This window comes from Anabrus simplex, chromosome 5, assembly GCF_040414725.1.
Source record: "Anabrus simplex isolate iqAnaSimp1 chromosome 5, ASM4041472v1, whole genome shotgun sequence".
In the NCBI taxonomy this organism is placed as follows: domain Eukaryota; kingdom Metazoa; phylum Arthropoda; class Insecta; order Orthoptera; family Tettigoniidae; genus Anabrus; species Anabrus simplex.
In genome coordinates this window covers 346803353-346826880 of record NC_090269.1, presented here as the reverse complement: position 1 = coordinate 346826880, position 23528 = coordinate 346803353, and the positions used below count along the sequence as shown (strand labels likewise).

Here is a 23528-nt window from a genome sequence, read left to right as displayed (position 1 = left end):
GTAAAGCTATACTTCTAACGTACCTTGAACTAGCATTGTTAAAGACCCATCGCAGTGACGAAATTTTGTCATGGAAAGAGATTCACTTTCATGTGAATCTACTGCCATGGAATTCTCACTTTAGAAGTCCCCTCTTGGCTTAAGCGGTCGAGTGACAGCCTTAGAATCTCGAGATCTTGGGCCCCAACACAGCAGAGGTATTCGAAATTTGAAGTGCGACTCAAGTCCATTCGACAATCCATTACCGGGCGAGTTGGCCGTGCGATTAGGGGCGCGCAGCAGTGAGCTTGCATCCTTGAGATAGTGGGTTCGAGCCCTACTGTCGGCAGCCCTGAAGATGGTTTCCAGTGGTTTTCCATTTTCACACCAAGCTGTACCTTAATTAGGCCACGGCCGCTACCCTCCCACACCTAGGCCTTTCCTATCCCATCGTCGCCATAAGGCCTATCTGTAACCGTGTGACGTAAAGCAAGTTGCAAGAAAAAAGACAATGTATTACGTACGGTTTCGAATAGTAGAGGATCTCTTGTGGTACATTTGGTGTTTATCTTAAAAGAAATGAAACTCAGGCACAGATTGCCGAAGAGAGACCCGGTTTACTCAGTCACCACAACTGGGATAATGAAATAGACGCGCAGGCAGGCTAGGTGGCATCAGATAAAAATGTCAGCCCAATATTATTATTATTAATAATATTTTATTATTTTTATTATTGTTATCGTGTTTGTGTGGATCAAGAGGTGAAAGAAGGTACGGGCATGAATGGGAGTAGTATAATGCAGGGATTCGGCCGCCTCCGCCTCCGCCCGCGGCGCGGAAAATTTGAATTTTGGCGGGAAATTTGAATTTTGGCGGGAGATTTGAATTTTGGCGCGAGATTTGAATTTGTAAACAAAGCCACGTGCTTTTTGACAGCTGTCATCGACAACAACGCATCGCTAACCTCACTGCTGCCATCTTGACGGGCCTAAACCTCACTAGTGCCAACTTAACCTAACTAGCATGAGGTAAACAAACCCACGTGTTTTTTGACAGCCACGTGCTTTTTGACAGACAACAACGCATCGCTAACCTCAGTACTGCCATCTTGACGGGCCTAAACCTCAGTAGTGCCAACTTAACCTAACTAATGTGAGGTAAACAAAGCCACGTGTTTTTTGACAGCCACGTGCTTTTTGACAGATTTGTAAACAAAGCCACGTGCGTTTTGACAGACAACAACGCATCGCTAACCTCAGTACTGCCATCTTGACGGGCCTAAACCTTAGTGGTACCAACTTAACCTCACTAGCTCGAGATAAACAAATCCACGTGCTTTTTTGACAGCTGTCATCCGCCATCTTTGAGCACCGTGCTGCCCTCTTTAGCTACTTACCTTTGACAGCTGTCATCCGCCATCTTGCATCCGAAACCTCAGTGCTGCCTGGTGACGGCAAATTCCACGTGCTCTTGTTTGGAAACAGAGCCACGTGCAGCTGTCATCCACCATCTTTGAGCACCGTGCTGCCCTCTTTAGCTACTTACCTTTGAAATGTGGTACGTCACAGCTGTCATCCGCCATCTTTAATCCAGAGAGAACAGTGCTGCAATCTATGTGGTGGCGGCAAATTCCACGTGCTTTACAAATCAACATGCTTTTTTTGACAGCAGCCATCTTTAATCACCGTGCTGCCCTCTTTAGCTACTTACCTTTCAAATGTGGTGGCGGTAAATTCCACATGCTTTACAAACCTATATGCTGTTCTGACAGCTGTCATCCGCCATCTTTAATCCAGAGCGAACAGTGCTACCCGGTGGCGGCAAATTCCACGTGCTTTACAAAGCCATGTGCTTTTTTGACAGCTGTCATCCAGCCATCTTTAATCCAGAGAGAACAGTGCTGCCCTCTATGTGGTGGCGGCAAATTTTTGTTAGCTATCATCCGCCATCTTTAATCAAGAGAGCACCGTGCTGCCCTCTATGTGGTGACGGTAAATCCCGCGTGCTCTTGTTTGGAAACAAACTCACGTGCTTTTTTAACAGCTACCACCCGCCATCTTTAATCAACAGAGCATAGTGCTGCCCTCTATGTGGTGGCGGCAAATTCCACGTGCTCTACATAGCCACGTGCAGCTGTCATCCGCCATCTTTGAGCACCGTGCTGCCCTCTTTAGCTACTTACCTTTGAAATGTGGTACGTCATCCACCATCTTGCATTGCAAACCTCAGTGCTGCCCGGTGGCGGCAAATTCCACGTGCTTTACAAACTTATATGCTTTTCTGACAGCTGTCATCAGCCATCTTTAATCTATAGAGCACAGTGCTACCCTCTTTAGTTTGAAATGTGGTGGCGGCAAATTCCACGTGCTCTTGTTTGGAAACAAAGCCACGTGCAGCTCTCATCCGCCGTCTTGCATCACAAACCTCAGTGCTACACTCTATGTGGCGGTAAATTCCACATGCTTTACAAACCTATGTGCAGCTGTCATCCGCCATCTTTAATCACCGTGCTGCCGGGTGGCGGCAAATTCCACGTGCTCTTGTTTGGAAACAAAGCTTTTAATCCAGAGAGAACAGTGCAGCCCCGGTGGCGGTAAATTCCACGTGCTTTACAAACTTATATGCTTTTCCGACAGCTGTCATCCGCCCAGCAATTCTCTTTCTATATAATAATTTCGTGTGGCTATTTCTAGCCAAGTGCAGTCCTAGTCTTGTTACATCAGGAAGGGTAACTGGCTAAATCCTGGTCTTTCAGCGTCAGGAAGGGCAACCGGTCGAAAACCACAGTGTAAGAGGCTAGATACTAACAGTTTTGCATCAGGAAGGGCAACTCAACAAATTCTTGCGATTTAAAATCTTAGTTTTGCGTCAGGAAGGGCATCCGGCTGTAAAACAATAGTTCATGATTTAAAATCTAAGAAGCGCATCTAGCTGTAAATCCCCGATTCCCGTGTTAGAAGTTGTAAAACAGATTCTTAATCTGAGTTGTCAGGAAGGGCAACCGGTTGAAAACTATAGTGTAAGAGGTTAGATACTGCTAGTTTTGCGTCAGGAAGGGCAACTCAACAAATTCATGCGATTTAAACACATTTTTATTCCCAAGAGAATCAAACCCGAGACTACTGGGTGAGAGGCATGCATACTGTAGGCTATGGGTTTGTTCTACAGTCCTTGAAGTATCGGCACAGTCATTCTGAGCGAGTGTGGAATGCATGTGTTAGCTGAAATTGTACACGTATCTTCCGGCTTGTGTAACCTTGAACGAAAACACGGTGTGCTGATAAGCGACTTGTAACTCACGAACGTCTTCTTAGCTGAGTAGCATTCAGCCCATGTAAGCTCTTAAAACACAGTACTAATTAAGGTTGTAAAATATTCTGAAATACTCCTCCTCTGTAGTGTAGTAGTTAGTGTGATTAGCTGCTACCCCCGGAGGTCCGAGTTCGATTCCCGGCTCTGCCACGGAATGTGTAGCATTTAGCCTATGTAAGTTCCTAACGTAAACTATCATGATTGTACGGAGAGGTTAAAACACACACAGTGCCCACTCCTATCGAAAGAGCCTGCGCGGTGCCGGCATGTAGGCTTCTCCTGATGAAGGAGCCTGCACAAGGTTTAACGTCCCCATCAACAGCCCTTACTTATTGCTAGCTTTTTTTTTTTGCACACCCCGCCTCACACCATAGTTTTATACAACCGGTTGCCCTTCCTGACTAGGATTTTAAATCGATGTTCCGACATAGCCTACTCCTACTGAAGAAGCCAGCACAAGGCTTATTACCTCCATCCGACAAATGAATCACCATCAACGTCTTGTACTAAAAAATGAAGAGAACAACTATTTATGATTAGCTTAAAGTTACGATGTTCGGAAGAAACCAAGTTTCAGCCTGTTGAGGATAGACATAGCTATGTGCGCGTGTTTGAAATTATACCACGTCTATAGTATGCGGATTAAAGAGAACAACTATTTATCAATAGACTAAAGTTACGATGTTTTAGACGAAACCAACTTTCAGCCTGTTGAGGATAGACATAGCTATGTGTGCGTGTTTGAAATTATACCTCGTCTATAGCGTGAGGATTAAAGAGAACAACTATTTATCAATAGACTAAAGTTACGATGTTTTAGAAGAAACCAACTTTCAGCTTGTTGAGGTCAGACATTGCTATGTGTGAGTGTTTGAAATGATACCACGTCTATAGTATGCGGGTTGAAGAGAACAACTATTTATCAATACTCTAAAGTTACGATGTTTTAGAAGAAACCAAGTTTCAGCTTGTTGAGGATAGACATAGCTATGTGTGCGTGTTTGAAATTATACCTCGTCTATAGCGTGAGGATTAAAGAGAACAACTATTTATCAATAGACTAAAGTTACGATGTTTTAGAAGAAACCAACTTTCAGCCTGTTGAGGATAGACATAGCTATGTGCACACCTCGTCTATAGCGTGAGGATTAAAGAGAACAACTATTTATCAATAGACTAAAGTTACGATGTTCGGAAGAAACCAACTTTCAGCTTGTTGAGGTCAGACATAGCTATGTGTGCGTGTTTGAAACTATACCACGTCTATAGCATGAGGATTGAAGAGAACAACTATTTATGATTAGCCTAATGTTACGATGTTCGGAAGAAACCAAGTTTCAGCCTGTTGAGGGCAGACATAGCTGTGTGCACACCTCGTCTATAGTATGCGGGTTGAAGAGAACAACTATTTATCAATAGCTTAAAGTTACGATGTTTTAGAAGAAACCAAGTTTCAGCCTGTTGAGGGCAGACATAGCTATGTACGCACCTCGTCTATAGCGTGAGGATTAAAGAGAACAACTATTTATCAATAGACTAAAGTTACGATGTTTTAGAAGAAACCAAGTTTCAATGAATAGAGGTCAGACATACCTTAAAATCTTCGCGCTGCAAACTGTTACTCGGATAAATAAAATGCGTGCGTTCAAGCCTGAAACTCGAATGATAATATTCTGGTCGTACCTAAAAAGAAGAAACATATATGAATGTAGTGTGTAGGGGTACATCATCTAACCAACTTATCTTTACAACTCAAAGTTCGAAAACATACCTTAAAAAAATGCACGTGCTGCAGACTGTTACTAGGATGAATAAAATTGCGTACTTTCGAACGGTACCTAAAAAGAACAAACATATATGAATGTAGATGTCTAGCGTAGAAGTTGCTTTGCAAATAAAAAAGTAACTAACAGTTCTACCTTACCTTAAGATAAAGGCTGAAGAATAATATTCACAGCAGACGGGAGATGTGTGTGTACGTAATAAACGCATACAGAGAACTGTGAGCACTTCGCGCAGACTGCAGCGACTAAATATGCTGCTTGTTACCAAGCGGATGTGATAATCGCTGACAACTGCGGTACAGTCGGAACGAAGTGTTTATGCAGCAAGAGCTCTCCCCCTGTAGTCCCGCAGGCTGACGTATTCGAATCTCCTGTTGATGCCGAGGTGCCGGAATTTAAGAGTTCGAGCCTTGGAAAGTTAGCGTGCGATCCTCGACTTCTCGAGGGTACATCCGCGGTATTCCTTACCTGTAGGTATTGAGCTAAAGCTAGATCATGTAATGACGATCGCGCAGGCCCCGTCGCCTAGCATTTACGGCTTCTAGTTCGAACCCGCTATCTTCTAAAGTAGCGAGAATGATTGAAGAGTGATGAGGGTGATTCATTCGTCGGATGGAGGCGTTAAGCTATGTGCAGGCTTCTTCTAGTCAGGGTACGCGATTCAAATCCTGGCAACTTATGCCGTCGGGAAGGGCATCCGGCTAGATCATGTTATGACGATCGCGCAGGTCCCTCGCCTAACATTTACGGCTTCCAGTTCGAACCCGCTATCTTCCGAAGTAGCGAGAATGATTGAAGAGTGTTTGAGTGTGATTCATTTGTCGGATGGAGGCGTTAAGCTGTGCGGTAGAAGTAGGCTACGTCGGGATATCGATTTAAAATCCTAGTCAGGAAGGGCAACCGGTCGTATAAAACTATGGTGTGAGGCGGGGTGTGCAAAAAAGCCAGCATTAAGTAAGGGCTGTTGATAGGGGGTGTTAAACCTTGTGCAGGCTCATTCGAAAATGATTTTTTAGTACAAGACGTTGATGGTGATTCATTTGTCGGATGGAGGTAATAAGCCTTGTGCTGGCTTCTTCAGTAGGAGTAGGCTATGTCGGAACATCGATTTAAAATCCTAGTCAGGAAGGGCAACCGGTTGTATAAAACTATGGTGTGAGGCGGGGTGTGCAAAAAAAAACAAAGCTAGCAATAAGTAAGGGCTGTTGATGGGGACGTTACACCTTGTGCAGGCTCCTTCATCAGGAGAAGCCTACATGCCGGCACCGCGCAGGCTCTTTCGATAGGAGTGGGCACTGTGTGTGTTTTAACCTCTCCGTACAATCATGATAGTTTACGTTAGGAACTTACATAGGCTAAATGCTACACATTCCGTGGCAGAGCCGGGAATCGAACTCGGACCTCCGGGGGTAGCAGCTAATCACACTAACTACTACACTACAGAGGAGGAGTATTTCAGAATATTTTACAACCTTAATTAGTACTGTGTTTTAAGAGCTTACATGGGCTGAATGCTACTCAGCTAAGAAGACGTTCGTGAGTTACAAGTCGCTTATCAGCACACCGTGTTTTCGTTCAAGGTTACACAAGCCGGAAGATACGTGTACAATTTCAGCTAACACATGCATTCCACACTCGCTCAGAATGACTGTGCCGATACTTCAAGGACTGTAGAACAAACCCATAGCCTACAGTATGCATGCCTCTCACCCAGTAGTCTCGGGTTCGATTCTCTTGGGAATAAAAATGTGTTTAAATCGCATGAATTTGTTGAGTTGCCCTTCCTGACGCAAAACTAGCAGTATCTAACCTCTTACACTATAGTTTTCAACCGGTTGCCTTTCCTGACAACTCAGATTAAGAATCTGTTTTACAACTTCTAACACGGGAATCGGGGATTTACAGCTAGATGCGCTTCTTAGATTTTAAATCATGAACTATTGTTTTACAGCCGGATGCCCTTCCTGACGCAAAACTAAGATTTTAAATCGCAAGAATTTGTTGAGTTCCCTTCCTGAAGCAAAACTGTTAGTATCTAGCCTCTTACACTATGGTTTTCAACCGGTTGCCCTTCCTGACGTCAAAGAACTCGGATTAAGAATCTGTCGAGAATTGGGGGTTTTACAGCTAGATTTTAAATCGCTGTATCACGAACTATTGTTTTACTGCTAGATGCCCTTCCTGACTAAGATTTTAAATCGCAAGAATTTGTGGAGTTGCCCTTCCTGACGCAAAACTGGTAGTATCTAGCCTCTTACACTATGGTTTTCGACCGGTTGCCCTTCCTGACAACTCGGATTAAGAATCTGTCGAGAATCGGGGGATTTACAGCTAGATGTACTTCTTAGATTGTAAATCACGAACTATTGTTTCACAGCCGGATGCCCTTCCTGACTAAGATTTTTAAATCGCAAGAATTTGTTGAGTTGTCCTTCCTGATGCAAAACTGGGAGTATCTAGCCTCTTACACTGTGGTTTTCGACCGGTTGCCCTTCCTGACGCTGAAAGACCAGGATTTAGCCAGTTACCCTTCCTGATGTAACAAGACTAGGACTGCACTTGGCTAGAAATAGCCACACGAAATTATTATATAGAAAGAGAATTGCTGGGCGGATGACAGCTGTCGGAAAAGCATATAAGTTTGTAAAGCACGTGGAATTTACCGCCACCGGGGCTGCACTGTTCTCTCTGGATTAAAAGCTTTGTTTCCAAACAAGAGCACGTGGAATTTGCCGCCACCCGGCAGCACGGTGATTAAAGATGGCGGATGACAGCTGCACATAGGTTTGTAAAGCATGTGGAATTTACCGCCACATAGAGTGTAGCACTGAGGTTTGTGATGCAAGACGGCGGATGAGAGCTGCACGTGGCTTTGTTTCCAAACAAGAGCACGTGGAATTTGCCGCCACCACATTTCAAACTAAAGAGGGTAGCACTGTGCTCTATAGATTAAAGATGGCTGATGACAGCTGTCAGAAAAGCATATAAGTTTGTAAAGCATGTGGAATTTGCCGCCACCGGGCAGCACTGAGGTTTGCGATGCAAGATGGTGGATGACGTACCACATTTCAAAGGTAAGTAGCTAAAGAGGGCAGCACGGTGCTCAAAGATGGCGGATGACAGCTGCACGTGGCTATAGAGCACGTGGAATTTGCCGCCACCACATAGAGGGCAGCACTATGCTCTGTTGATTAAAGATGGCGGGTGGTAGCTGTTAAAAAAGCACGTGAGTTTGTTTCCAAACAAGAGCACGCGGGATTTACCGTCACCACATAGAGGGCAGCACGGTGCTCTCTTGATTAAAGATGGCGGATGATAGCTAACAAAAATTTGCCGCCACCACATAGAGGGCAGCACTGTTCTCTCTGGATTAAAGATGGCTGGATGACAGCTGTCAAAAAAGCACATGGCTTTGTAAAGCACGTGGAATTTGCCGCCACCGGGTAGCACTGTTCTCTCTGGATTAAAGATGGCGGATGACAGCTGTCAGAAAAGCATATAGGTTTGTAAAGCATGTGGAATTTACCGCCACCACATTTGAAAGGTAAGTAGCTAAAGAGGGCAGCACGGTGATTAAAGATGGCTGCTGTCAAAAAAAGCATGTTGATTTGTAAAGCACGTGGAATTTGCCGCCACCACATAGATTGCAGCACTGTTCTCTCTGGATTAAAGATGGCGGATGACAGCTGTGACGTACCACATTTCAAAGGTAAGTAGCTAAAGAGGGCAGCACGGTGCTCAAAGATGGTGGATGACAGCTGCACGTGGCTTTGTTTCCAAACAAGAGCACGTGGAATTTGCCGTCACCAGGCAGCACTGAGGTTTCGGATGCAAGATGGCGGATGACAGCTGTCAAAGGTAAGTAGCTAAAGAGGGCAGCACGGTGCTCAAAGATGGCGGATGACAGCTGTCAAAAAAGCACGTGGATTTGTTTATCTCGAGCTAGTGAGGTTAAGTTGGTACCACTAAGGTTTAGGCCCGTCAAGATGGCAGTACTGAGGTTAGCGATGCGTTGTTGTCTGTCAAAACGCACGTGGCTTTGTTTACAAATCTGTCAAAAAGCACGTGGCTGTCAAAAAACACGTGGCTTTGTTTACCTCACATTAGTTAGGTTAAGTTGGCACTACTGAGGTTTAGGCCCGTCAAGATGGCAGTACTGAGGTTAGCGATGCGTTGTTGTCTGTCAAAAAGCACGTGGCTGTCAAAAAACACGTGGGTTTGTTTACCTCATGCTAGTTAGGTTAAGTTGGCACTAGTGAGGTTTAGGCCCGTCAAGATGGCAGCAGTGAGGTTAGCGATGCGTTGTTGTCGATGACAGCTGTCAAAAAGCACGTGGCTTTGTTTACAAATTCAAATCTCGCGCCAAAATTCAAATCTCCCGCCAAAATTCAAATTTCCCGCCAAAATTCAAATTTCCCGCGCCGTGGGCGGAGGCGGAGGCGGCCGAATCCCTGCATTATACTACTAATGGGTCTAAATAAGACGATCTGAGGATTAAATAGTAAGACATTCAAAGGTAGGCAATATTGCCCATGGATGAATGATACACTTTCCAGCCTCATTGATCAAAAGAATAAACTTTACGGTAAAATAAAAACACAACAGCTTAGAGTAAAAATGGGCTGTAATTATCCATCACAGCAATTGATAAATGACTATAAACTATTATGTAATCAGGTAACTAAGCTTAAAAACAGTTGGAAAATGCATATTTCATAAATAGATTAAGTAATGCCAAAAACAATCCTTCGAAAATTGTCAATGAAATTTTAACATCAAATTTGAACAAAAACAGGAATTTCAAACTCAAATTTCAAGATAATATTGTGACTTGTCCAGTAGAAATATCAAAATTATTTAATGACCATTTTATTAATATAGGAAAAAAGTTAGCTACCAATACTCCTACCCACAAATCACCTAATATTGGAAATGGGCCAAGTAATTCAATGTTTTTGAAACCTACTAATGACCTTGAAGTTGCGGAAATAATAAGAAAATTAAAAAATAGCAGCTGTAGTGATGTGTACGGTATTAGTAATAACGTACTTAAGAGTCTAGCTGTGCATTTAATTCCGTGCATTACAATGTTAATCAACAAATCGTTAAGTGAAGGTATTGTTCCACGTGAGTTAAAAATTGCCAAGGTCATTCCTTTGTATAAAGGGTCTGATAAATTCGATCTTAGTAACTACAGACCTATATCAGTCCTTCCCATTGTGTCAAAAATCCTAGAGTTAGTGGTCAAAGATAGGCTATTAAAATACCTACAATATAATGACTATTTTTATCCATACCAGTACGGATTTTTGCCTAACTCTAGTACCTACAATGCTGTGGAAGACATTATTATTAAGTTACAGGAATCCTTAGACTCATGTATGGTAGCATCAGGCCTTTTTATAGATCTTCAGAAAGCATTTGACACAGTTGACGATAACATTTTGTTACTGAAGTTGGAAGCATCAGGGGTTAGAGGTTTAGCACTTAACCTGTTTACAGATTATCTCAGAGACAGGGTACAGTTCGTTAGTTGTATGGGAGCAGAAAGCACGTTGCAGACTATAACAACTGGTGTGCCTCAAGGTTCTGTTCTAGCACCAATATTATTTCTTGTATTTGTCAATGATATTGGTAACTTGCCGCTGTTCGGCAAATTGTCATTATTTGCTGATGACACAAATATTTTCTACACAGAGAATTGTATATATAATCTTGAAGAAATGATGCAACATGACATATCTTTAATTCAGACCTGGCTTACTACCAACCGACTGAGAATTAATCATAATAAAACTAACTATATCATATTTCACAAACCATTATGTACATTTCCTCTGGACATCAACTTAAGTTTCTATGACCAAATGGTACCTCGTGTTCAATCAACCAAATTTCTAGGACTTAGCATAGATGAGTCGCTTACTTGGGAGAATCACATCACAATGCTGTGTGATAGAATAACTCCTGCTATTGGTGTACTCAGCCGATTAAAATACAAAGTTTCTCGTGGGCTGTTGAAGAGTATTTATCATGCACTAATTGAAAGTCACCTGAATTGTATGATTCAATTCTGGGCATGTTGCAGTAAAGAACAATTTGAAAAGATCAGTATCTGACAGAAAAGAGCACTGAAAGTAATCTTCAACTTACCCACCTTAACACCAACCATACAGGTCTACCAGTATTGTAATGTGCTGTCACTAGATGGTCTTCGTAAAAAAGCTTCAGCTATTATGTTGTATAAATTGAAAAATGGACAAACTCATTCAAACACACTTTGCAACTTGAATTCTGATATACACTGACTGACAGAGCAAATGCAACACCAAGAAGGAGTGGTCAGAACTTTATGCCAATTGCAGAGTAGACTGACGTCACTGAGGTATGCTCATGATGTGAAATGCGCCGCTGTGCTGCGCACGTAGCGAACGATAAATGGGACACGGCGTTGGCGAATGGCCCACTTCGTACCGTGATTTCTCAGCCGACAGTCATTGTAGAACGTGTTGTCGTGTGCCACAGGACACGTGTATAGCTAAGAATGCCAGGCCGCCGTCAACGGGGGCATTTCCAGCAGACAGACGACTTTACGAGGGGTATGGTGATCGGGCTGAGAAGGGCAGGTTGGTCGCTTCGTCAAATCGCAGCCGATACCCATAGGGATGTGTCCACGGTGCAGCGCCTGTGGCGAAGATGGTTGGCGCAGGGACATGTGGCACGTGCGAGGGGTCCAGGCGCAGCCCGAGTGACGTCAGCACGCGAGGATCGGCGCATCCGCCGCCAAGCGGTGGCAGCCCAGCACGCCACGTCAACCGCCATTCTTCAGCATGTGCAAGACACCCTGGCTGTTCCAATATCGACCAGAACAATTTCCCGTCGATTGGTTGAAGGAGGCCTGCACTCCCGGCGTCCGCTCAGAAGACTACCATTGACTCCACAGCATAGACGTGCACGCCTGGCATGGTGCCGGGCTAGAGCGACTTGGATGAGGGAATGGCGGAACGTCGTGTTCTCCGATGAGTCACGCTTCTGTTCTGTCAGTGATAGTCACCGCAGACGAGTGTGGCGTCGGCGTGGAGAAAGGTCAAATCCGGCAGTAACTGTGGAGCGCCCTACCGCTAGACAACGCGGCATCATGGTTTGGGGCGCTATTGCGTATGATTCCACGTCACCTCTAGTGCGTATTCAAGGCACGTTAAATGCCCACCGCTACGTGCAGCATGTGCTGCGGCCGGTGGCACTCCCGTACCTTCAGGGGCTGCCCAATGCTCTGTTTCAGCAGGATAATGCCCGCCCACACACTGCTCGCATCTCCCAACAGGCTCTACGAGGTGTACAGATGCTTCCGTGGCCAGCGTACTCTCCGGATCTCTCACCAATCGAACACGTGGGGGATCTCATTGGACGCCGTTTGCAAACTCTGCCCCAGCCTCGTACGGACGACCAACTGTGGCAAATGGTTGACAGAGAATGGAGAACCATCCCTCAGGACACCAACCGCACTTTTATTGACTCTGTACCTCGACGTGTTTCTGCGTGCATCGCCGCTCGCGGTGGTCCTATATCCTACTGAGTCGATGTCGTGCGCATTGTGTAACCTGCATATCGGTTTGAAATAAACATCAATTATTCGTCCGTGCCGTCTCTGTTTTTTCCCCAACTTTCATCCCTTTCGAATCACTCCTTCTTGGTGTTGCATTTGCTCTGTCAGTCAGTGTACATTCATACAGTACAAGAGGATCTACTAAAATTCACTGTAAATCATCAAAGTCTACTAAGTATGGCACTAATTCTTTATGGCATTTCTCTGTAAAGTTTTTCAATAGCCTTCCTGATCATATTCGAGAAGCCGCTAACTTACCAATCTTTAAAACCAAGCTTGTAAATTTTCTAAAAGTAAAAATGCCAAGCCTATAGAGTACTGATTTAGTATACTATATCACTGCTGTTCATATTTGGTTTCTATCGCTAGGATACCTTATTATTATTATTATTATTATTATTATTATTATTATTATTATTATTATTATTATTATTATTATTATTATTATTATTATTATTATTATTATTATTTATTATTATTATTATTATTATTATTATTATTATTATTATTATTATTATTATTATTATTATTATTATTATTCATTGTACAGTATATTATACTTTTGTCCTAGAAGCTGATGTTCTAAAATCTCATCTTTGTTGCCAAATGTAATTAATATTCTAATTATTCATTGTACAGTATATTATATTTTTGTCCTAGAAGCTGATGTTCTCAAATCTCATCTTTGTTGCCAAATATAATTATTTGTACTGCACCATTATGAGCCTTGGCTCAGGTGCCTCTTTTGAAATAAATAAAAAAATTAGCAGTTTTATTCCTTTCCTTAAGTTTCATTCCTTTTTTCTCTTTCTTTCTAGATGTTAAATTTTAACAAAACAATTCGCTAAGACAGCCTTAATAGTTTGCCAAGTAATTAACAGTTATTTACAAGGTTTAGCCCGTAGGCTTGAAACGATGCCATTAGAGAGGTCTAGAATACTTAGATCAGACGTCATCACGTAGTTGTTCTAGGGAGCCAGTGTTACTTGCTCCGCTCGGGACGGGTGTTTGTCACGTGACAAGAGAGCAGGAGTCAGGCGGGTTTCATACCGTGGCCGTACTGTACTTGCGCCACTGGCCTTCAGTACCTACTACGTCATGCACTTCCCCTACTTCTTCCCCTACTTGCTCGCTAAGCTGCTCTCGTTCCTCGAGAGCGGGGAGCAAACTGGCTCCGAAGGCATTTCGCTCTCGAATGACGATGCCTGACTTAGATCACGATTTTACAGTTTGAGCTTGAAGCTCACAATTACAATCTCCATCTGAGCACTACTGCTCCTTAAAAACACTAGTCAAGGAGAAGGATCTCCCAATTTCTTTACATACAACTAGTAAGAGCCTCTTTGTTCTATAAGTTTACCCTTAGGAATCTATTTTCAAACTTTCACATCTACCAGGCCTGTCGAAGGCACAACCTACATGTAACAAAATCCAAGAATATTCACTGTCTTATCTGCTCAACAGTCTAACATCTTAACATAAAAGGGACGAAATCGGTTTCACAGGGGTATTGAATACCCATTCTACCGGGCCTTTGTGAAAAACAATAGGTTAAAGTTACTGGCCCAAAAATCAAACTTGTGTGGAGACGGACATTTGCGCTCCTTGAAATTTGCAATGAAAATCTGAAAACCCTATTTGGGCTGATGGCACGAAGTTACAGAGGCTAATCCTATACCGCTGAGGCGACTAGATGGAGAAAATATTTAAGTTACAAAGAATACAAACAGAAAACGGTTACAAAATCATAATCACTTCAAAATCAAGTTGATAGGGAAGGTGAGAGGGAAGCTCACTCCATATTACCTGATTTCGGGTACGTCCGTTCGGCTTGTTTGAAATTTACACTAGAATATGGAATTTACAATTTAGAAAATTTAAGTTACATTGTTAAAAATTGGAAATCTTCCCCTCGAGCTAGCTTTCAAAGACTATCACTTAGTTAAACCAGGACTGCCATTACCTTGAGCTGATGGACTACTCGATGATGGACGGGCACCCCCACCTCCTTTATTAACACACACTCTTTCTACTGGAACGATCAATAAGACAATCTGGTCCGAAATGGGCCAGCTTTTATACCCAAGATGAAGGTTCCAGAAAACTCTGGGCTAAGGCCCGACACACCCTCAATTTTGATTGGGTAATTAAATAAATACAAGGCATAGATGATTGGCTAAAATAAATATGCAAACATTTGCTATTAGCCAACATCTTAAGTTGGTGGGAAGAGATAGAATTGTTGCAAACTTTAACACACCAAAAACTAAGAATAATCAATTCAGTTTAGTAAACCTTAAAATATCAAATTACTTTACAATTTTATTAGTCAATCTTCGCACCAGAGGGCATAACGTAAGTTTGTAGTAGAGAAATCTGTAGGGAAATATCCAAACTTCTTGTATTCGTTGTTCCGGGTTTTAGCTTGTAGATGGCATTCTCCTACGCGCTTTATTTGATACAATTGCGGTACAATTATTATTATTATTATTATTATTATTATTATTATTATTATTATTATTATTATTATTATTATTATTATTATTATTATTATTATTACACAATTTGTTTTATGTAGTAATGACGATGGGATAAAATGGGCTGGGACAAGGACGGAAGCGATCGTGGTCTTAAGGTACACCCCCAGCATTTGCCTGGTGTGCAAATTGGAATCACCAGAAAACCATCTTCAAGGCTGTCCACAGTGGGGTTCGAATCCCTTCCGAATGCAAGGTGACTGCTACGTTATAAAAACTAGGCAGCCAATCGCGCGGTTTTATTATATTACTTAGGGTACTGTAAAATAATATTCATAATTACCAGTCCACTGTGCCTAATATCGATCATACAAGCAGTGCTTAATAACATTTTGAAGTAGGAATCATAAGACATGCGCTTGAATTGTAATATTTGAAATGCTGCCATTATTTCTCGATGATGCAGTGTTTTTGTATTTGTGTCTTTGCACTGGACACAGCAAAGTGTAGCTTCCATTGAAGTCTCAGTCTCACTCATGGCTGTGACAACAAGGGACTTGCTGTGTAACGGAACTCAGAGCCAGTAGTGCTGTAATTTCAGTTTCTTGCTCATTGAGGAAGGTAATGACAAACTACCTCATTACTTATCGTACAGTGTATGCCTCTTTCCCCATAATTGCATTAACTTTGGCAGTGCTTTCAGAAGATCAAACCATCCTACAAACTGAAGACTTAAGAGATTGCTCTACCGTGTGCTATTTGTGAGGGTGATGCTCATTCCCTAGAAATTTTATAATCATATTTCCGAACTTGGTACCATTCTTCCAGATAAGTGATGAGGAACCTTGCTAGATAATCAGTTTCATCCTCATTGAAAATTTTCTTCCAACAGAACAAAGATAAGGAACGAAAGAACTGAATTCAATAGCAATTATTCTTCCCTGCGATTAAATAATAATTCGATCACGAGTGAATAGGATTCGGGTTTGAAGAAAGGAATCCCAAGTACAATCACTCTGAAATAAAGGGAGGCGTAGAATGTTTTGAACTTCATTTCCTTTCGTTTCCTGAAATGCGCTACTGCGTATGTGCTTATAGATTTTTCCCTTACATTCTTCAGTGATATTTAATGGGTTGCTTAATATTTCATGAATTCTCTCTCCCAGTTCTAGTTTGCCCGTGTACCATTTAGTATTTTTACCTGCACCAACACACTTTACAGCGTGAGCGGATGACATGGTTCGGGAATAAGAACGAACAGAACGAATGCTATGTAGCTAAGAGAGTCTTTGACCTTCATGTACTTGAGGTAAAAAGAAGTAGAAGGCCTGAGTGCAGATGGATCTAACAGATGCGGTGAAAACAACAGCTTACTACTCCATTGATGTTGAAACACAAGCAGCTGCCAACAACGAAGTTCAACTGCGTTCCCCTAACCCTGGAGGATCTGGAGCAGCAGCTCAACAATCAGGACGTCATCAGTGAAGTACATCGATGACAAAGCGAGGATGAAGAAACAGAAGAAGAAGAAGAATATTTTATACCCCCAGTTCCCGTGACTCCTATGGGTTAGATTTAATTGGATTTGAGAATCGTCGGATACAATATTCAACGATGACATTGATGAGAGTACGATTCCTTTTCTAGTGTATCATGATACGCGGGTTATGACTGACTGTAACAGTTCTAGAGGGTTCTTAATCGATTCTAGCTGTGTAATATTTTCGGGAGGTCAATGGATGGTGAATATAATGCTTCAAAAAGGGTTATTTAAAACATCATAAGTGCCAAGCTTTAATGAAGATGTTAAAAACATATCCTCACAATTATAGTATGGAATATGATAGAAGTATTAGTGTAGGGAGGTTTGTCATCATACACTGACTGACAGTGACAATGCAACACCAAGAAGGAGTGGTTCGAAAGGGATGAAAGTTGGGGAAAAAACAGAGTCGGCACTGAAGAATAATTGATGTTTATTTCAAACCGATATGCAGGTTACACAATGCGCACGGCATCGACTCAGTAGGATGTAGGACCACCGCGAGCGGCGATGCACGCAGAAACACGTCGAGGTACAGAGTCAATAAGAGTGCGGATGGTGTCCTGAGGGATGGTTCTCCATTCTCTGTCAACCATTTGCCACAGTTGGTCGTCCGTACGAGGCTGGGGCAGAGTTTGCAAACGGCGTCCAATGAGATCCCACACGTGTTCGATTGGTGAGAGATCCGGAGAGTACGCTGGCCACGGAAGCATCTGTACACCTCGTGGAACCTGTTGGGAGATGCGAGCAGTGTGTGGGCGGGCATTATCCTGCTGAAACAGAGCATTGGGCAGCCCCTGAAGGTACGGGAGTGCCACCGGCCGCAGCACATGCTGCACGTAGCGGTGGGCATTTAACGTGCCTTGAATACGCACTAGAGGTGACGTGGAATCATACGCAATAGCGCCCCAAACCATGATGCCGCGTTGTCTAGCGGTAGGGCGCTCCACAGTTACTGCCGGATTTGACCTTTCTCCACGCCAACGCCACACTCGTCTGCGGTGACTATCACTGACAGAACAGAAGCGTGACTCATCGGAGAACACGACGTTCCGCCATTCCCTCATCCAAGTCGCTCTAGCCCCGCACCATGCCAGGCGTGCACGTCTATGCTGTGGAGTCAATGGTAGTCTTCTGAGAGGACGCCGGGAGTGCAGGCCTCCTTCAACCAATCGACGGGAAATTGTTCTGGTCGATATTGGAACAGCCAGGGTGTCTTGCACATGCTGAAGAATGGCGGTTGACGTGGCGTGCGGGGCTGCCACCGCTTGGCGGCGGATGCGCCGATCCTCGCGTGCTGACGTCACTCGGGCTGCGCCTGGACCCCTCGCACGTGCCACATGTCCCTGCGCCAACCATCTTCGCCACAGGCGCTGCACCGTGGACACATCCCTATGGGTATCGGCTGCGATTTGACGAAGCGACCAACCTGCCCTTCTCAGCCCGATCACCATACCCCTCGTAAAGTCGTCTGTCTGCTGGAAATGCCTCCGTTGACGGCGGCCTGGCATTCTTAGCTATACACGTGTCCTGTGGCACACGGCAACACGTTCTACTATGACTGTCGGCTGAGAAATCACGGTACGAAGTGGGCCATTCGCCAACGCCGTGTTCCATTTATCGTTCGCTACGTGCGCAGCACAGCGGCGCATTTCACATCATGAGCATACCTCAGTGATGTCAGTCTACCCTGCAATTGACCTTCATCTACTCGGGATAAAAAGAGGTAGAAGGCCTAAGTACAGCTGGGCCTAACAGATGGGGTGACAACAACTTACTGTTCCATTGATGTCGAAACACAAGTCAGCTGCCAACAATAAAGTTCAACTGCGATCCTCTAACTCTGGAGGATCTGAAGCAGCAGTTTTTGGCGACGATGGGATAGGAAAAGACTAGGAGCGAGATGGAAGTGGCCATGACCCTATGTAGGGTACAGCATGATGCGAAATTGTGAAACCACGGAAAACAATCTTTAGGTCTACCGACAGTGGGGTTCGAATCCACTCTCTCCTGAATGCAAACTCACAGTTGCGCGCCACTAACCGCACGGCCAAATCGCTCGGTACTTAAGATACGCAGAAATAAATTTAATTGCATTGTATATCCGTTTTACGAGTGCTACACTATGTTTTGTTTTAAATTGAGATAAGCAACAAACTAGCAGAGAAATGAAGGTCTGATCTTCATTAGCGGATCAACACGAACATTACATTACTCACCCGAGTGTAAGTCTGCTAGATTACGAGTCGTTGGACCTCTTGTGTTACACTCTGTTAATTATGCCAACCTGCAGTTCATTTCCGTTCCCATTGGAATGCTTTGCACTCAAAGCACACCCTAACATCAATACGTAATGTTTGTAATGGTGAGCACGTGTTACAGAGAGTGAAACCAATCAGTGACAAGTTAACTAGAGCGACACCCGGCTTTTACAACTTGCTACTTTATAGTCTCAACGAAAGAGCGTAAAGACAGAAAGTCAGAGAGCGCACGATCAATAATATAGGATTATCGTGAAATTCACTTTCACTACAGTGTGATAAGGGTGTAAACGTTTTGCAACCAATTAAACACGAATCTGTGTATAATTTTGATCGTATACCATATAAAGGAATGCACTTCTTCTTTCTGGACTATTATCTGTAATTTGGATCCGGCACTGCATGTAGATCTTTTTCTGCAAGTTGATTTACGTCGCACCGACACAGATAGGCCTTATGGGGATGATGGGATAGGAAAGGACTAGGAGTGGGAAGGAAGCGGCCCTGGCTTTAATCAAGGTTTACCGAGCTCGATAGCTGCAGTCGCTTAAGTGCGGCCAGTATCCAGTATTCGGGAGATAGTAGGTTCGAACCCCACTGTCGGCAGCCCTGAAAATGGTTTTCCGTGGTCTCCCATTTTCACACCAGGCAAATGCTGGGGCTGTACCTTAATTAAGGCCACGGCCGCTTCCTCCCCACTTCTAGCCCTTCCCTGTCCCATCATCGTCATAAGTCCTGTCTGTGTCGGTGCGACGTAAAGCAACTAGCAATGAAAAGCGAAAATTAAGGTTCATTTCCAGCATTTGCCTGGTTTTACAATGGGAAACCGTCTTCAGGGCTGTCGACAGCTGGGCTCAAATCTACTATCTCTCGTATGCAAGTTCACAGCTGCGCGCCCCTAACCGCACAGCCAACTCGCTCGGTTGCAAGTAGATTAAGCTCAATTTTACGGCCGGATGCCGTCCCTGACGCCAATCCTACGAGGGGGAATGTGTTCACTATTGCGTGTTCGTCTGGTTGTTGGAAGTCATGCATTGTGCGTAAATGAACACAAGTATTAAGACTAACACAAAAATACCTAATCCCCGAACTCGAATAATTACGTAGACGCGCCTAAAATCATAAAACCGGCCCCTACGCTCAACATTCCGCAAAGGAGCCAAACTACTACCAACAAATCACTGCATAGTTAGTCAAAACATTGCACACTTAAATACTTAAGTTGTGTGTGAATTTGTATTGCTGATGCTGGATTTAGAATGTTAGACTAGTAGCATATCTTGTAATATTTTCTCTCCATGGAATTGCTGATTGCACAGTTGTTGTAGTAGTTGTTATTATTGTTGGATAGTTATGGTTTAATTTTACTTTATTATCACTTGTTAAGCTAGTATTAAACCCAACCTAGAGTGCTGTAAGCCGTAGTGTAAAGCACTGGAAATATTTAAGTTGTGTGCGAATTCGTATATGCTGCCTATGCTGACAATGGTCATTTTGCCATTTTTAGGCACGCTCAGGTTAAAGGTCCTTTGTCCTACAAATTTGAAATTTTGTACTGTTATTGTATGAACGTTATCCCTTATATTACTGTCCTTAGTTTTATAATTAGATGCATAATTTTTTTGGGAATTGTTTTACAAACTTAAAAATTTTGCACGAAACATTTGAAGAATAATATTTTTTTTCCTGGTCTCATATATTAACATATCTAAAATAAGGTAGCAGCTTTACAGAGATAATTTATGGAAGTATCACTGATAATTATTTCAGATTTCTACATTTTATAGCTTTTTTAACTGAGCGAACCTATATAAGGAAAAAAAACGAATGCGGAGAAAATGAACATATAAATCTTACTTGAGATGTAGTCTACAACCCTCCTGCTGCATATTTCTAATCCCCCTTGCCTTCCAGACTCCTTTTCATTGCTCTTCTTTACTTCCTTACGTTGGCTTTCTCTATAAACAGTTTTTCATCCTTCATTTCGATCCAATGAACATCTAAAGCTTGAAACGCACTGAGCGAATTCCACCCTGGTTGGATCCCCAGCTGTTCTTGTACCATAATTATGCCTGCATTTACCATACTAAATTATGAAACATCGTAATGTACTCCTAATTTTAAGGTTTTATATCCAACAAATATACTTTTAGGTACACGGCTCCAAACAACGGTGTAAAATGACTCGTGTACATTTTGGCTTTTTCCCATACAAACATTTCTTCAATAAATCGGGATGGGCAAGATCCATATAAGTGGGTTTAATCATAAGCACCAATTCTTCAGGAAGTCTATTGTGTTTTCATGTTTCCTTGTCTTTATTATACTTGCACCAAGAACCGCATAGACTATGTTGAGTCTTCTCATCAGTAGAAACCTTATGATGAAAAGTTGCCCACACAGCCTCCCTCATTTTCTTCACCTCACCAACATTTTCTCTTATAGCTTTACCGTAGTAATTTTGTAGCCTGTCTCTTTCAGATGACGTGAGTCTGTTTCTACCCCCAAGTGCGCCACCATACTGCAATATCCTCCCTTTCATGTCATGGACTAACCTCCGCGTTCTTGAACCCATCCTCTTGTGAACATGACCTACATTCTAACTTGGTATTTGCTACACTTTCACCATACGGTTTCTCAGACAGTACTCTGTTGAAAGCTTTATTGTCTCCATCACCTAAAAAATTGCTCATACCTCACACCCCTTATGGCAACTGACCTCTTAAAAATCCTTGATGCGCCCTCAGCTTTCACGCCCCCACTAGACCCAGCATCATTTTTCATACACACAAGCTCAGTTTGCGATTTGCATGCATGGCTGTATTTACTGAGGCACTCCACATCAATTACATTACCAGTATCGACACTAGGAACAGTAAGACTGCTGTGGCCTCGTTTTTGCCAGCTACAATCAAGAGCAACAACTATGTCACTAACACCCTAATTTTCTATTGCTGCCTCCTGAATGGCTTAGTTCATGCTGTCCAAACTGACACTCTCTAATGCCTTACTAATAACGTTCGTGAACCTCTGGAATCTAGTGGGAGGACTAGGCATATTCATAACAGCACACAGCATGTCATTCCCTGCTTTGCCCTTACCGATTGATCTGAGGCAATACACAAGTCTAAGGTTAATATCATAAGCACCATTCACATATTGTGAGATGGAAAACTCTGTTTCTTCTCCACAACTTTCACACGAAAGAACCATGATGAAAGCTAGGCCCTTACGCAATGAAGCCTTTCCAGACACTGTCACACATTCAACATTTTTAAAATAATTACACTGCACAAAAGATTTCACAGTAGCACACATGAGCTGAACATCTATAACCTGGTATCCTACTGAAGTGTTCTCAATATTTACACCAGTAAACGCACTGCCTGTGTCATATACTTCATACACACTTTCGGAAGTGACCAGCATTTTACAACATGAAATTAGAGAAGTACTACTTGGACCTGTCTCACTGTCGTTTGAGGTTATGGGATTGGCGGGTAAATAGTCACTCTCCTAATAACTACACCCTCAACCTTCAATCATGTCTTCCTGTTCTTATATTGATTCTCGTGGCACTTACTTCTGCCGATCATTTTAATCCTCGGCATTTTAAAAGTAAACATTCAAAGTAACGATATCTCACAATATGCGCCAAGGGATTATTTTTCTTCTTCTTCTCTTCTTCTTCTTGAGGGTGTGGATTGGACTCTATGAATTTCGTCCAGTCAGTATATCTGTGGAGTAAACACAAGTGTCTTGGATACGAAATTTAATTATATGTCTTTTACTTAGAATGTGAGATAGATAATATATGTTAAGTGGGGCTAATTATTGTAAAAATCTCACACGCTTCGTTATGATTTGCTTGCATTTACCCGTAGAGGTTGGAATAAATTTTACAGTGAAGACAAGAAGCATATTTTGATAATATGAAGGAGAGAATAGCTCATCTTTTAGAACTGCAATTTGGACTCATCAATAAACTTATTGAATATATCGATTAAAGTGGGAGTGGGGGTTGACAATAAACAGGAAACACTAGTAGGAAGGGGAATAGATAAATTTACAAGGCGTTGCATAAATTGACGACGGGGAAAATAAAATTGTGGGCGCTGAAATAAAATGTGATTACTGTCACCAAGTGGGTGGCCACACACACAGGTAGAGAGGTTAGAAAGGTGGAAACGGTACTTATATTGCGGTGTAAGTGCGTGGTTTAAACGAAGACGTATGATATTTGTGATATGCCGACGAGTGTATGATCCATAAGAAACACGTTTTATGAGGAATTTGCGGCTGAATTTGATAAAAATACCTTTTGTACGAGTAGAATATTGCCAATCCTCTTGCCACGAACTATGTGCTGCAACATAAAGTTCAGGAATGAAATCAAGGGGAGGAATTGCCACAAGAATTGGTGCTGTATTTTGAGTACAAGCTGCCTTAGCTGCAGAATCAGCTCACTCATTTCCATAAATACCGGAATGCCCTGGGATCCACACTACTGTTATGTACACTCCTGATTGTTCAAGTTGATACAATAAACATTTCACATTGTACAGA

The 23528-nt window shown here is 42.8% G+C and overlaps 1 protein-coding gene across 1 annotated transcript in view; it reads right to left on the bottom strand.

Moving 5' to 3' along the window:
- Positions 1–21026, bottom strand: part of LOC136874526 (uncharacterized) — an 86161-nt gene extending 65135 nt beyond the window's left edge. The window contains exon 1 of the mRNA XM_068227828.1: positions 20910–21026. Coding sequence (XP_068083929.1) covers positions 20910–21026 — 117 coding nt within the window. The remainder of the gene's footprint in view (positions 1–20909) is intronic.
- Between the last annotated feature and the right edge of the window lie 2502 nt (positions 21027–23528).